The 15879-nt window shown below is 38.4% G+C and overlaps 1 protein-coding gene across 4 annotated transcripts in view; it reads left to right on the forward strand.

Annotated features, from left to right (window-relative positions):
• The first annotated feature begins 60 nt into the window (after positions 1-60).
• Positions 61-15879, forward strand: part of LARP7 (La ribonucleoprotein 7, transcriptional regulator) — a 29705-nt gene continuing 13886 nt past the window's right edge. Inside the window, exons 1-8 of one of the 4 annotated variants that reach the window (XM_065633448.1) lie at positions 61-213; positions 5148-5363; positions 6833-6933; positions 7042-7125; positions 10094-10258; positions 10918-11026; positions 12623-12997; positions 13968-14103. In XM_065633448.1, the coding sequence (XP_065489520.1) occupies positions 5156-5363; positions 6833-6933; positions 7042-7125; positions 10094-10258; positions 10918-11026; positions 12623-12997; positions 13968-14103 (1178 nt within the window). In that variant the 5' untranslated portion in view covers positions 61-213; positions 5148-5155. Of the gene's footprint in view, positions 214-348; positions 657-5147; positions 5364-6832; positions 6934-7041; positions 7126-10093; positions 10259-10917; positions 11027-12622; positions 12998-13967; positions 14104-15879 lie in introns of those variants that run through there. The other 3 variants (XM_065633449.1, XM_065633447.1, XM_065633450.1) reach the window with 3 other exon arrangements.

Genomic DNA, 15879 nt, shown 5'->3' on the forward strand with positions numbered 1-15879 from the left:
GAGGAAATCACGTGCGCGGAGCCGAGGCGCGGCCGCCGCTCCCTTGCGCGTGCGCGGGCGGCGCCGCGGGGCTTTCCTCCCCGCGGGAGCCGCGCGTCGCGCTGGGACTGACGGCGGCGCGGTCCGCGGAGGGGGGGCAGGGCAGGGCAGGGCGGCGGCCCCGGTGTCCCCGCGGTGACGTCGCCCGGCGAGCCCCTGCGGGCGCGGCGGCAGGTCAGTGGGGCGCGGCGGGGGACAGCCGGCGGCGCGGGCCGCTGCCGGGGCGGCGCGTGCAGGCAGGGGGCGCTGCCGCCCGCTCCCCCCAACTCACTGCGGCGCATGCGCAGGGGGCGCCTCGTGCGGCGGGGCGGGGCGAGGCCGCGGCCGTTGGGCCGGGGGCGCGGCGCGCGGCGGGCGGTTGGCCGAGCCCGGTCAGGGCAGCGCCGCTCGTGCCCGCCACCGCGCCCGGGCCTCGAGCGCGCCGGCCCCTGAGCCCCGGCCCGGCCCCCGCGCATCCCCTCCCGCCCGCTGCCCGCTCCGTCCCGAGCCTTTCTAACAGCCCTGCCTCCCCGGCCTCTCCCCGGGGCTCTGCTGCTGCAGCCCGGCGAGCCCGACTGGTGACTTCGCCTTCAGGTGAAGCGGAGGTTGCGGTGCTGGGGGGAGCGCCTTCACATAAGGTCATAGACCCGATACCTTGCCTTGAAGGAGACAGTTCCATGTTGGGGGGATATGGGGAGTGGCTGGCTTTGGGCTGCCATACATGTGCTTGTTTTACTTTTTCTTACGCATACAAGCTCTGTGAGCAATCACAGTGCTGAATCCTGCACAATTGGCACATGTATGGTGGTTGGCCTCCTTGGTAACTGGGATTTAGCCAGTTGCTACACAGGCAAAGATAAAGTTGTAGCTAGAAGAATGCATTTTGCTTTGTGTGTCTCCCCGTTGTTTGAAGAGTAAAGATGAGGTCCTTCTACAGTTGTGCATTGCTTCGAGGCCAGTCTGCCTGCAGCCGCTAACAGGACAGCAGAATGTCTTGCTTCTACACCCGCCTCTCTCCTGCTCCCAAGTGCTTATTCCTGAGGCTTCTCCTCATCAGCTTTGCTGTGCGTTCAGCTCCTTAGTGAGTTTGTGTAACTTACTTATCCAGCAGGAAAGGACCAAAAATTAGTGACTTACTTCTCAGGTCACACAGCTGAACTGGCTCACCAGAGGTTGAGATACTCTGAGGGACAACTGTGTAGTGAGTAAGACGAGAGAGCTGGGCTGCCCTTTTGGTGTCAGTGACCTGTTGGGTCATACAACTGAATCCATCTAACCACAGTCTCATGCTGTGGGCCTGCATTTTATTCAAAATCCACTTTCTACCTCTTATCATGACTAAGGAAAGGGTAACCGTGGTAGGAATGACACAGTGGGGTCTGCCTATGTCTGGAAACAGCCTTAACACCAATCGGTGTTATGTGGAAGCAAAGCCTTTTCTATTTGTGAACACTTTGGTTTAATGACATGTCTTGCACAGCTTAAATGTAGGCTTAAAATGATGTATTGGTTTCATTGTTTAAAATGGGGGGAAAAGCAGGAAGTCCTCTGGTTTTAAGTTACGAAGAAAATTGTACTGGTCCTTGTGTAATAACTTCTTTCTTAGCTCCCTTGTCGTAGAGTGAAGTTACAAGGCAGGACAGGAACTTAAACTGCTGCAGCTCTGCCTATAGGTGTGTTAGAGTAAGAATACCCAAGTTGGATTATAGAATGCATCTTTGAAAGTAGTTTAAGGTTTGCTGAATACTTGCATTTATTTTGGAGTAAATGTCTGGAAGAGGAAGTGTTGATACTGACTATATGGAAATAATTTCATAGTATAGAAAGTATTTTGAATTATTCTTTCTGCTCCCCTCCCTTACCCGATTTTGCTATTTAAAATGGTGAAAGCAAGCAAGCATTTGCATTAATGCTTAATATAAAGGATAGCTGGAACTCTGTTTCTTCCAGACCTTGGATTACAGTGAAATATGATTATTTTTTTCTAGGTCTTTATAACAATAAAAGTTAGGTTTGGAACTTGACTCTGTACAGGTTATCACCAGCATGTTAAATGTTTGGGTTTTAAATTGTATAGATAAATTACTATAGATTTCTGTGGGTCTGTATTACTTCCATTAATATTATCTTTCACAGAATCATAGAGTCATTTCAGTTGGAAGAGACCCTCAGGATCATCGAGTCCAACCATAACCTAACTCTAGCACTAAACCATGTCCCTGAGAACCTCATCTATATGTCTTTTAAACACCTCCAGGGATGGTGACTCAACCGCTTCCCTGGGCAGCCTGTTACAATGCCTGACAACCCTTTCTTTGAAGAAATTTTTTGTAATATCCAACCTGAACCCTCCCTGGTGCAACTTGAGGCCATTTCCTCTTGTCCTGTCATTTGCTACTTGGGAAAAGAGACCAACCCACTCCGTGCTATGACCTCCTTTCAGGTAGTTGTAGAGAGCGATGTCACCCCTCAGCCTCCTTTTCTCCAGGATAAACAGCCCCAGTTCCCTCAGCCTCTCCTTGTAAGATTTGTGCTCCAGGCCTCTCACCAGCTTTGTTGCCCTTTTTGCTTTCTTAGAGTTCGCTCTCCTTCTTGTCCTTCCTTTTCCTGGTTTTACTGTCGCACGTAGAGACACTGATTTTATTTCATTTGGGGAAAACTAAGAGGTGGCAGCTGTTTTGCTTTAACAGAAAAATTTTGACCTTGCTTTTGCTTTCTTTTGATTTTGTTTATCAGAATAGTGCTTGCAGCTGTGAGGCTGTCAGTGTAAGAGTTGGCAAGTAACAAAAATGCAGACTGGCTTAGACCTTGGCATTGCAGCTTTCATTGATGAGTTGAGGTTTGCAAGAGTAATTGCAAAGGAGAATACCAACAAAAAACCAAGTGCTATGAGTTATTGACATGCTTACAGTATTTTCTTATATCCTGAGTTTTAATCTAGTGATCTCTCAGGTATGAGTATTTCACTACTAAATGTAAGATTGTATACAGATTCTAATTATAGTCATAGCTGACACTTGCTCTGACTCTTTATTTCCAAGCTCCTCCAAAGTAATTTTCCCAAAGCTTCATTCCTGAGGCAGTAGGACAAACTGGGGAGGGACGGGGCTCAGAATACAGCTTGCACCTGATTTTCTTTCCTTTAAGCTTGAATGAGAATTTCTCTCCTGGGAAGGAAGTCCCAAGGCTGAGTGACTCAGTGCATGAAATGCTTATATGGCTTCTTAAAATAAAGCTTTCTTACACATAAGCTGCATTCATTATATATCAGCATGGTCATTTAATAATCTTCAGCCAATAAAAGTATCCCATATTGATGTTTTACTTTTAATGGTGCAGCTCACTGTAGCCCTTAGCAAAGTAGTATATCGTTGTGCTCACGATTAGTGTAAATATCTTGCCGAAAGGCTTGAATAGAGCTTGAACTTCTGCTTCAGTTGGGAATTTTACCTGCCTTATCTTTTTAAGGTAATTGCTGACCTTTCACTATCTTGAGTGGTCGGCTCACAGCAGGGAGAGAAACTGATATCCGGCTAACAAAGCCTCATTTGCACAATAATTTGAAGACCATTTCCATTTTTGTCATCCTGTTGTAGAGATGGGCCTTCTCTCTGATGGCTATGCTCACCTTCTATGTTGCATTTACAGAGAGCTGGGAAGTCTTTCCCGTGGTGATTGCTACAGTAATTAATTTGATTTTTGTGTTAATTTCATTTCCAAAAAGCTGTCTGCTTTTGGCAGTACCACTTTGTTTTGCTCATGTAAAATTAAGTTCTGTGGTGACTGGCAGAGGACGACTGACTAGCTACAGCGAATTGAAATGTGAACAGAAAAGATGATGCACTAAAAAGGTTTTATATTCTTCAAGGTAAATCTGTACATTAAAGTCAATTCCCTCTATTTATTCCCTAAGTTCTAGGGCCCTGATTCTGAGGTTCTGATAGGACTTGGTTTTCCATTAAAATCAGTGACAGCTGATGAAAGAAAGGAAAATGTCTGTTTACGTGTAGCACATCCTGATTGCCACATGGACTTAAAAGAAGGGTGGTAATTAATGAGTTCCAAAACATTGTACTCTGCTTTTAGCTTTTTCACAGAGCAAGAAATGTAGTAAGAATGTGTTAGAACGTATTCAAAGGTAGGATTGCAATATTTTTACTTGCTGGTCCTTGGTCGGGCCTTGGCAATTGACCGAGTGGTTTGTGTTTTTGACATAACAAAAACAACTTTTAGAAACAAACCTTACTATGACCAGACCTGCCATGAATATCAACTATGTGTTTAAGTATGTCTTTACATTGCATTTATTTTTAAGAATTAACAGATACTTCTCATTTGGAAGTCATACTGTAATTTTTTGCAGCAAGCTCTTCAGCTGCTGTATGTGTGTCAGTGTAACCTGTTTGCAACCACAGAATTTACAGTTTAGGCCTGCTGAGCTTGGTCCTTTGGCCAGCCTTTTTAGAAGTTGCCTATATAATCCAGCTTTTTTTTTTTCCCCTTTCAAGTCTAAGAAAGTATGTTTATTGGAAGGGAAATTGCTTTTCAGATTTAGTTTTTGTAGGCTCTCTTTAGCAAGTAAATTGCTTTTCTGGTAACAGGGAAGTCATGTATTATTAAAACACACATTGTGATCTGCACAAATGATTTAAAGAATTCATGTATATATATGTATATTTTTTAATAGCATTGCTTGTCTGATAACTTATGAATACAATTGGAACTGTGAATCCCATGACTGCTGTTGAAATTCAAAAGCTGCTGTTAGAAATCTAGTGGGGAGGGCAGACTGTTCACAGGGCATTCTGGAGTAACACAGTAGTACAGATTTTAAATGAAAAGCCTTCAGTTTAGTACCAACTTGACTGACTTCAGTGAATATCTGTGGCTAATGGGCAGTACTAGGTGCCATGAGATGGGAGTTCTAGCTTAGTCTTCACTATGCAGTTATTGTGACCTAATTTTCATCGGCTTCTGTACGCTTTGTATTTTTCAACACTACCATAATGAATGGCACGTAGTCTCACAGAGGATGCATGAAGTTTCTAATGTCAGATAAAACAAGAGTGTTTACTCCTTGAACTAAGAATATTTGATTTTTTTTCTCAAAGGTTGTATTTAACTTTCAGTTGACAGAATGACAGGAATGGAGACTGAAACTGCAAGAGACAAAGCCATGGAAGAAGAAAGCACTGAACAGAAGAAGGAGAGAGAGAAAAAGAAGAGGTCAAGGGTTAAACAGGTGCTTGCAGATATAGCAAAACAAGTGGATTTCTGGTTTGGCGATGTTAATCTTCACAAAGATAGATTTCTCCGAGAACAAATAGAAAAGTCCAGAGATGGGTGTAAGTTTATATTAAGTATATTTCAGTAAACAGATATGTTTTAAACTTTCTTCTTCACTATGTTGCTAGTGACAGTTACTATTTCTTTTGAGGTGTGTGTCCACTGGGGAAGATTGTTTCATGCTGGAAACGAGCATTAGGAGGTGGGAGCTTGGTAGTGGTTTTAGAAATTGTATTTAGTTTTTCTCTTTTCCTTTACTACCAGCCATATGTTAGAGGTATCTGCAAGGGTAGAAATTACTGGGAGACCTGATCATTGTAAATTTTTTTAACTTTCTATAATTTAAGAATAACCAACTGTGGCAGATGCACACCAACCAAACAAGGGGTGTTCTGCCCTTGGATGTGCAGTACTTGACTTGTAGGTTAGATATATGTAGAAATTAAAATGTTGCTTGGATTTGCAGTTACGTGTATATATAGCTTTTTAAAATATTTTCTGCAAGTTTGGTATGTGGGAAATTGTATATTTGCATATAGGGCTACTGTGGGTCTCTTAGACAATTTTTGACATGGTTGATACGACTTCAGAGTAGGAAATTGAGCTTGGTTCTGAAACTATGTGCCAGTTTCTGAATAAATTAATTTCAACATTAGCTACAGTAACTACTATGCTTTTGCTTTTAAAAACAGTGCATGTGTGGTAAATACAGTCTATCAGTATAATTGTTAACTGTTATGCCAGGTGGACTGGAGCTGCCACGTGTCTCTAAAAAGAGATGGTCCTTTTCCATCAAAACAAAAAAAATTAGCAGTTTACACAAGTGTTTACTTATTTTCCTAAAGAGTCCATATTTATTTGAAGCGTAACTCATTAGTCCAGTTGCATGGTGTGAAAAGTCTAGCCTTCTAACTGCTTGGTATAGTCCTCAATTATAATATATATAATTATATATATAACTCAGTTTGAGAAAATACCCTTCAGAGGAATAAAATTTACCCAACTTTTTCTAGAAATATTAGGGCTCTCATGTCTTTAACTTTCTTTATTAAGACTAATAGTGCATCACTTTCTGTCAAGGTTTTAGCAGCATGACTCATTGCAACTGAGGTGCAAGCAGGGGCTCTTTTGTGTTGCAAAGGCTGGGTTAAACACTTAATTGAGTACTTGAAGGAGAGGCGCGTTTTCAATGCAAATTAGTTTTGTATTGTAAAACTGCATCAGAAAGGGAGTTTTCTTCCTTTCTTTTCGCAGACAGCAGTTATCAGTGAGGCGGTAAAAGAAAAAAATTCCTTTGATAAAGTTTAGCACAAAAGAAAATTAAATGTAGGTTTACTTGAAACTTCAATTTTGATGGTAGAAATTTTCTGTAAATCCTTGGTAGCGTGCTGTATGGTTACATACTGCAGTTATGACTTGCAGATTGTTTTACAAAAATATAAGCTGAGTCTTAATGTCATATTAGAAAATATAACTAATGCTTTCTAGATCAGCCTGATTTCATCACTTGCAACTTTTTTATATCTAGATGTCGACATATCACTTCTTGTTTCTTTCAACAAAATGAAGAAATTGACTACTGATGGAAAACTGATAGCTCGAGCAGTTAAAAGTTCATCTGTTGTAGAGGTATTTCATATTTCCCTTTTGTATTGGCTGATACTGGAGTAATAATGATAGTGACATTGAAGTACACAATCTTATGGAAGATGCTTGTTCATTTCTTGTTGCTTTTAGTTGGATTTAGAAGGAACTAGAATCAGAAGACGCCAGCCGCTGGGTGAGCAACCAAAGGATGTGGATAGTCGTACAGTCTACGTGGTAAGGTCGTGCTTGTATGTGCCTCGTGCCTGGCAGAGTGCTTTGGTATTCCTAACTATGGAAACTCTTTTAAACTTTCTTGTTGTTTCAGAGCGCAAAACCCACGGTGCGTTGTCTATGACAATCTAGTTGCCTAGTATTATTTACTGCATTAAGAACAATGAAAACAACATAAACCAGCCACATAGTTTTACTAGAATTAGAATGTAGATTTTCTTTGAGAACGTCATGGATTTATTACAAGAAACGTTTATGTAAAGTATAAATGTTAATATAATTTGACTATTCCGTTTGGAGTTTATTTTCCTCCAAAAGAAAAGGACAGTGCGAGGGAAGGAAATGCATTATAGATGTACTGAACTTGTAATGCTAAGGCCCATAGAGTGCGGTTAATATACATATTTAATGTAGTAAATATTTTTTGTAGCAGAAATGTATCCGTGCATCAATATTCTTGTTAACACAGGGAGGGGACTGGGCAGGTGTCTCTCTACTGTTGCTTGTGCGTTGTACGTAAGGGAAATTATTTATGTGAAGGCAGGTGAGCAATGGTAGTGACTATCACAAAAAAGGGATTAGTTTCATACTCTGATTTCTTCTGCCAGCTTCAATAATTATAAATGGTGAGCAAAGAGTGACTTTACATTCTAGTAAGAAAAGGTGCACTTTCATTTAGCTATTACTGGTTTCGCTGGGCTTTTCTAGTTAATGTCAGTAGAGGACCAACACTGGTATCAAGAAATATTTACCAATTACATTAATGTAGTTAAAGCTTTACAATAATAACTTTATTAGTTTTGTCAAACAGGAATTGGCTGAGTTTGCAAGATAATAAGGGGTACTTCATAAAGTACAATCTGTTTACAAAGTCTGTTACTGGAAGTGCCTCTCGTTTTGTAACAAACATCATTCTTTTAAGGGCAGAATGTACCCAAATATGAGCTAGTCTTATGTTTAGGTGGCTTTTTTTTTCTGTTTTTCTTTTTAATCCTCATAATAATAAGAGGCCACAGATATCCTATGGCTACCTTGATACTGAAATGTTTCATTAATTTAAATGAAAATGGCTTGCGCTCCTGGAAAAAATCTACATCTCAACATGGGATTTCAGATGTATCAGATTGGAACAACTATTACCATATCGTTGAGCCACTTAAGCAGTAGTCTGGAAAGAGATCAGATGGTTGAACTGTCACTTATTTAAAATCCTATGCAACTTTTTAATAGAATTGAAGCCAGTGTGGAATTCCCTTTGTCTCTAAAGAAAGGTTTTCATGGCTATTGTCAATTTAGGTGTATACCCGTAGCTGTTAGCAGCTGAATCTTCCAGCAGTCACTAATCTCAAGCAGGCACCAAGCTTTCTGTGATGAAGATACATAATAATGATGCCCCAAATGCCAGGCTATCCAGATAAAGAGATGCTGGATGACTCTGATCGTTGCATTCTTTAACAAAAGCCCAGGAAAGGCTATTATTTTTTTAAGTACAAAGTGCCAAGTAACCCAGTATCTTTTCATGTTGCTACTAAAAAGGGTGGGTTTTTTTTCTTTTTTAAAGACCAGTGTATGAGGTATCTGCACTTTATACTGCAATTACAGTAATGTTAAGCCATGTTAAATGACTGGTGTGTATTATAGCAGTGGGAAGGAGCAGAAGTAGTCAAAGTGCCGGTAAGTTTTGTTTCATTTTGGGGTAGGTGAAAGAAAGATTTCTATGTTGTATTTAATACAAAGGTTACAGTTAAAGCCTCCATTGTGAAGGATTGTTTTCAGCAGTAGTATGTTTTCTGAATTTATGCAGGATGTCAAAGCTTCATTTCTGAACTAAGAATGGATGTTTAAAGATGTGTTTCTTTAAGGAATAGTAACTTCATTATTTTATTTTTTTTAAATCTCGTTTAACTTAGGGGGAGTTTTAATTAACTTTCTCTGAAATAATCTTATGGTTAGTGACTTTTTAAATATACTTTAACATGAACTACACTTTGACCTATGCTGTTATTTTGTGCTCATCCCATAAGATTTTTAGAGCTGTAACTTTATACTAAAACCATTATGAAATGTTTTTCTCAGGCAGGTAAATTCATGCAAAAATAGTGTTCTACCTGAATGTGATAAATAACGTTTTCCTACAAGAAAAACCTTTTAGTGTGGTACCTTCCTATTAAAAAAATATGAAGTAATGCTGACTCTCCATTGTGGCTTAGGCATGAAAGTAGGGTTTTTAAAGGTGTTGGGTCTATTTAGGAATTGATACAACAGGATTTCTCTTTGATTCCTGAAGGGAAATGTTTAGGAACTGAGACATGGTGTCTGCAACCTGCTAAAATGTGTTGGTTTATTAAGGAGCTGATAGAAATAAAAATCAGTGTTTCATCATTCAAGAATTTGACTTAAAGTTTTTAATTCTCCTGCATCTCATCAACTAGGCCCTAAGTGCTAACTGCTAAGCTTTAAAATGTTAGCTACTGGCAGGAATTTATTAGTTTGAGTAACGGCTCTACTAACCTGTAAGGATTCTTTCTGTGATACCCACATTACCAACAATTAAAAAATCCTCATGTTCTCCAGTGGATAGTTTAAGACAATGCAGAATTATGTTTGCTCAAATGTCTTAAATTTATAAATATATTTTATTTTGCAAAGATACAGCTGCAGATAAGGCCTTGGTATCTGTCACAGAAAGAAGAGAGGCATATTTAAATAGATAATCTGTTTCTTATAGGTATACGAATGATTAGAGATCCATTTTCAGATCACTGGTTTTACTATTTGAACTCTATGACTTCTTGACAAGAATACCTACTGAAATAAAAAATGTTTCTCAATGTCATCACATCAAACTTAAACATATTTTGTTGTGACAATTTTTTAATTTGAAGATGTAGCAAACCATTCGATACAATGGTAATACATTAGCGAGAACAGGACATTTCTTCCTTTCTCCTTTTTTTTTTTTTTTTTTCAGGAGCTGCTTCCCAAAAATGTCAATCACAGTTGGATCGAGCGGGTGTTTGGGAAGTGTGGTAATGTAGTTTATGTCAGTATACCCCGGTATAAAAGTTCTGGCCATCCAAAGGGATTTGCTTTTGTTGAATTTGAAACTAAAGAGCAAGCAGAGAAAGCCATTGAGGTGAGTAATGATGCCTCCGGTCTGTTAACATTCTTCCTGTTTGTCACTCTGTGGTATGGATGTCTTTGCTAATTCACCTACTGAATCTTAGAGAAATTCCTACAATATCATAATTTAGAAACATAGCAAGAGTTATGTTCCTTTCTCATATCCCCACACCTCTGATCAATTCCACAATTCTTTAAAAGTGTAATTCTGTAGTAACCTAGGGACTTAGTAGAAGCATAACAGGCATTTGTTGAAATAGTTTGGTTGGCCACTCATAGCATCTTTTATGGAAATAGAGATCTCTGTGCAACAGTCCAGTGGCCTTGTAAGTTTCATCAGACAAGCACAGTTGTACCTAATTTTCTGTATTTAAATGTGATTTGAAAGTTTAAAAACATTTGTTTCAATATCATGATGGTAACAGAGGCATAAAGGTATCACACTAGTAATGTGAAATCAAGCAAGCTCTGCACTTAAAAAGCAAACCCCAACAGCAACAAAAATCCCACAAAAAGCCACCACAGCACTGAGAGTACTGAAAGAACAAGGTATGCCTCCAGAGTCACGGGGAGACCGCATCATTCTTGAATGAATATAGTACTGCTGGTTCGAACTTGGGTGAAGATTCTTTAAACAAGAAAACATAATTTTTATGGATTTTTTTTTTAAAGTTTTTGAATAATCCACCAGAAGAAGCACCACGGAAACCTGGGATTTTCCCCAAAACAGTAAAGAATAAGCCTGTTCCTGCACTGAATACAAGCAACAGCAGCGTAGTAGGTAAGTATAATTAAGTTATTGAGATCAAGAAACAAACTGGTTTGTGCCTCAGCTTCTGAAGAGAGAATTTTGAACTGCTGTGTTACTGCACTCTAATGTCATGTTTCTTAAAAGCCTTATAAAAATAAATAAATGTTGCTTTTTCTTTTGTTGGTCAATGTAGGCCTAAGAATGAAATTGTAAAACTACAATATAATAAATGTCTGCCTTCCCGTTTTCCTGCTTGATAAGGAACTTAATTTCTTTTTCCCTATGTTACCAGCTGTTACTGTTAGTCATTGTTATGCTGGCAGAGCAGCTTTCAGACTGTACATTAAATCATTATCTAAGCACATTGCATTAGCAAAAGACGATTTTGACACAGATTGTTTTAAAAATATTTAGTATTGAAAAGACAGATGTACAAACAAAATTAAATGTTTTGTTCAGATGAGTTTGTGATCATCTGACATGTTTCAGAGGAAACCTTTTCTGAAACTTTCTGTAAAACAACTATGAAAACAGTGGATTTTTGCCTTTCTTCCTCTTTAGAAGTCTACTATTTGAGCGGAGCAGTCTAAAGCAGAATGAGTTTCTTACAGCATATTTAAAATTCCACTTTCCGTGGTTCGTAATTACTCAGAAACCTTGAGAATATTGCAGAGAAAATCCTGAATTCACAGTTGAGCATATTTCCAATAAATACCATCTACTATAACTTAAAAAGCAGCATCTCGGGATTATCTTTCGGCTTTGATCACTTAAATATTTTCCCTTGTTTCTGATGGCATAATACAATTTCTCAGACTTCAGACATCTTCCAGGTTTTTTTTGTAAGTGTAATGATGAATCATATCTTGTATTCCTCACTATTGTCACTAACTCTTTGTTACACCAGTAACTATTAGGGCTATTAGGACAAAAAAAAAAAATCGAGAAAATACATGCTTTTAGAATTAAACTTTAAATGTGCTCAAGGTACTCCCTGCTGCTTCATACTGCATCCTGCCTATGACAAATTTGAAAAAGGTAGACAGTATTGGAAATACAATTTTTTTTTCAGATTGGTTAAAATGCTTTAGTAAGCAAATAGTTGTTTGTTACCTAAATGGTTGTGATAGATTCATTGCCCTGAGTATCTCCTTTTCTTCTCAGCATACAAATTGGCAGTCCTTTTTTAATTTTCTTGTCTTTGTTGTTTGGTCTGGAAGGAGAAAGGTGTCTCTTCTCAAAGGCAAGTAAGGGATGACATAACAAAATGTGCATTTATTAAGGAGAAGCAAAGAAGTTTAGCTTCTTCCTTTTTAATTTGAGAGTAAGTACTTCAGGAATCTTGCAGTCAAGCTGAACTTGTGACCCAGGGGTCTTTCTCAATTTGAGACTGAGAGTCCTTTCTGTGTTGGGTTGGGTTTTTTTTTTTTGTCTTCTGCTTGAAAAGCCTAGGAAGAACTTTGGGACAATGTATCACGTCTCTCCTGTAGTTAGAGATGGCAGAGACAGGCATTGCATTTAACATCCCAGGTTATTGTAATGTAATATTGTGGTCATTACTTAGGTCAATTAAACTAATCTAGTTTTTAATCATTGGTAGTTTTAAATATTGTATTTTTAATACAGAAGAGAAGAAAAAGAAGAAAAAAAAGAAGTCCAAAATCAAGAAAGAGAACAATGTACAGGCAGCTGCAGAGACAAAGGAATCAAACACGAACGCTACAAGAGAGCAAGTACCTAAGTCAAAAAGACATCGGACTTCATCAGAGTGTTCAGAAATGGAGGGTACTGAGACTCACAGGCAGCCCTCAAAGAGAGAGAAAAGAAAATGGGACAGAACAGAAAGCTCAGAGGCACCTTGTGAAAGCAGACCAGGGAAGAGAAAAAGAACCAGCTCTGGGGATTGTGAAACATCAACTCCAAAAGTCAAGAAGACTGTTGAAAAGAATGAAGTTCATCCTGTAAAAGAGAAAACAGCAGAAGCTTCAAAGGATTCCAATGGTAAAGTTTGCTGCATGTGTTTTTAGTATTTTTATGATTTATATGCATGAATGAAATCAAATGGCAGATGTGTCTCTTACAGATAAGAAATGGTAGGCTTAGTAATGAGGGAAAAGTCTAGATAAGGAGCAAAGCACAGTTAAAGATACTGTGTTCTTTGCAGTTGAAATTGTGTTTGTGGTGGCTTAAGTAAATAGGAATTTTGATATGCTAGAGGAGAGTTGCAAAGCACATGGCTGGAAAGCAACAAGAAATGTAACAGTGTCATCTGTGCAATACAATTGCTTTAGTCAACTGACTTTTGGAGGCTAATAGGTTTATTCCTTGAGTTAAAGATTATTGAGTAAATCTTTCAAGTGCTAGTGAAAGATTCGGACACTGAATTTCTGTCTTTGAAAGACTGAAAACTGGTAAAAGGTTGTTCTGCTTGGGTCAGTAGGTGAAAAATTATATGATAGAGGCATAACAATGTCAGTTTAGGAATATGTGGAGTTCCCTGCAGTTAAATTTAAACCTGGTGATGAGTCATTCCAAGGAGATAAGCTATATGGAGAATAGAAAAGAACTTTAAACACTGAAGCAGGTAAATCTCATCAGAAGTAAAATAGTTCAAAGAAGTTAATACTAATAGAAATTCACTGAGGTAAAGTCTGAATTAAATAGTCAGCCTAGGCAAATGGCAACAGTATAAAAGTCTAGGTAAGACAAAAATACAAAAGAAAATGCAGATAACCCCCTGTTTCTTACATAAGATAAGAGGAAAAAAGCAACAGATGGGATTAACAGCTGCATTGAAATCACGTTTGGGTTGACAAGAATCCATGATTAGGAGCTAGACTCGGGTAGAACAAAGAATATTACACCATTTTATGGAAATATTTATTCAGGCTGTTTTATGTAATACCTGTATCTTCAAGTATATCCAATGTAATGTTAGAATTTAACATTTTTCTTTTGGTTTTTAATGCAGAAGTTTCTGCAGAAGATGACAAAGATGGTGATAAAAAAGACACATCTCTTTCAAAATCTAAAAGAAAACATAAGAAAAAGCACAAAGAAAGACACAAAATGGGTGAAGAAGTCATTCCACTCAGAGTACTCTCAAAGTAGGTTAAGAAATTAATCTGCGTGACTAGATTATGGTACCCTGGTGGATGGGGAGGTGTTTATATATGTATATATTATAGCTTTTGTAGCATGACAACAATTTTCCGTGGTTTCCACTGAGCTAAATAAGCGGGGTTTTTTTGGGGGGTGGTTCTCAGCTGTACTGGGTACTGATGTGGAACAATTTACAAAACCTGACTTTTTTAATGGGTGCCCAAATTAAAAAACAAGGTGGGCACAGCCTATATACACGAAGTTTATGGGTTTATGTACACTTTCCTGGCACTAAAAATTTCTTTTTTTGCTATATAGTTTTAACTGCAAAACTTGGGCATTTGAAAAATTTTTAAATTTAGGTGGGTTTAGGTGTTTCTCCTAGAACATGCAGTTCAGTTGTTAGCATATGGTGTCAGGTAGAGGAACATTTTTCAGTACTCACAAGTTTTACATACTTTATTGAATTTTATTGTTTAACAGGCTCATATACAACCATTTCAATGTTTCCAGCCTTTGGAATGTTTAATTCAAAACTTAAATTATGATACTTGCATATCTTTTTAAGTCTGACAGTCCATCACCATTGCTAAAGTGCAATTCCAATTTTTTATACAACAGAGTTGCATATTAGCAACAGTATTAGCCTGTAGCCGAAAAGGTTCAAATACCAGAGTTTTCATGACTCAGTTCCTCTGTAGTGTTTAGACCAAATCATGCAATTCCAGAATTTTTAAAAAGATTGTGCTTTTAATTGTTGGGCTTTTTTAGGAGTCACCACAACTAAAACATGGAAGCACTTACTTTTTTAGGCATCCAGCAAGTACCTCCCATGTTAAAGTAGAGGGGATCCTCTCACCTCTTGTGCTTGTACCATGATGCAAAATTGTTTTGTGCTTATGTTTAGCAAGGAAGCCACTTGTGCTGTGCGAACACATAAAACAAGATGCTTTAATATTGTGGGATAAAAATAAAGAACTCCCCTGCCCAACAGAAGTCTGTAGTCGTTGGAATTCCATTTCATTGCTGTGCAGTAAGGGGGTTTCCATGGCATGTTACATTTTATGACAAATATGGTACTTTCAGTCGAGGAAAAAAGGATTCACCATCACCAAAACATGGAAGCACTTACTTTTCAGGAACAAAGCAAGTACATCCACATTTAAGTTATGGGGGTCCTTAAGCAGATACACGCAGTAACTAAACAAAACAAACAAAAAAACTGTATATATACAAAGTTCTGATATACAAAATGCATACTAGGCTTCTCCGAGATGTAGTTCTAGAAATGCATTCAAGAATTAGGATCCACCGCCACTGAAACATGGAAGCACTTACTTTTCTAAGCAGCAGGTACCTCCATGTTAAAGCAAAGGGAGTCCCATTAAAATTTAAAAACCGCGTTAAATAAATTACATCTTGTTCAGCAATGCGTTCTACTTAAGTTCTTGTTGGGGAAGTTATGCCTCCTGCCAATTTTCCTTTCCCGGGTCTAAATACATTTTACCTTGTGACTGAAGAAAAAAAAAATCCTGGAGAGTATATCAGTATTGTGATCAGGATTCACCTCTACTAAAACATGGAAGCACTTACTTTTTTTAAGTCACAGAAAGCACCTCCATGTTAAAGTAAAAGGGGTCCACAAAAAATTGTAGTTACGAACGATGGGTGTCCTCTTCTGCAGAGATTCTGAGACTACTGCATCTAGTACAGAAAAAGTTTTAAATTTTAGTTAACTATAGGAAGATATTAAAAAAAAAAGTTTTAAAGAGCATAAGCAT

Source organism: Caloenas nicobarica, chromosome 4, assembly GCF_036013445.1.
Source record: "Caloenas nicobarica isolate bCalNic1 chromosome 4, bCalNic1.hap1, whole genome shotgun sequence".
Lineage (NCBI taxonomy): Eukaryota > Metazoa > Chordata > Aves > Columbiformes > Columbidae > Caloenas > Caloenas nicobarica.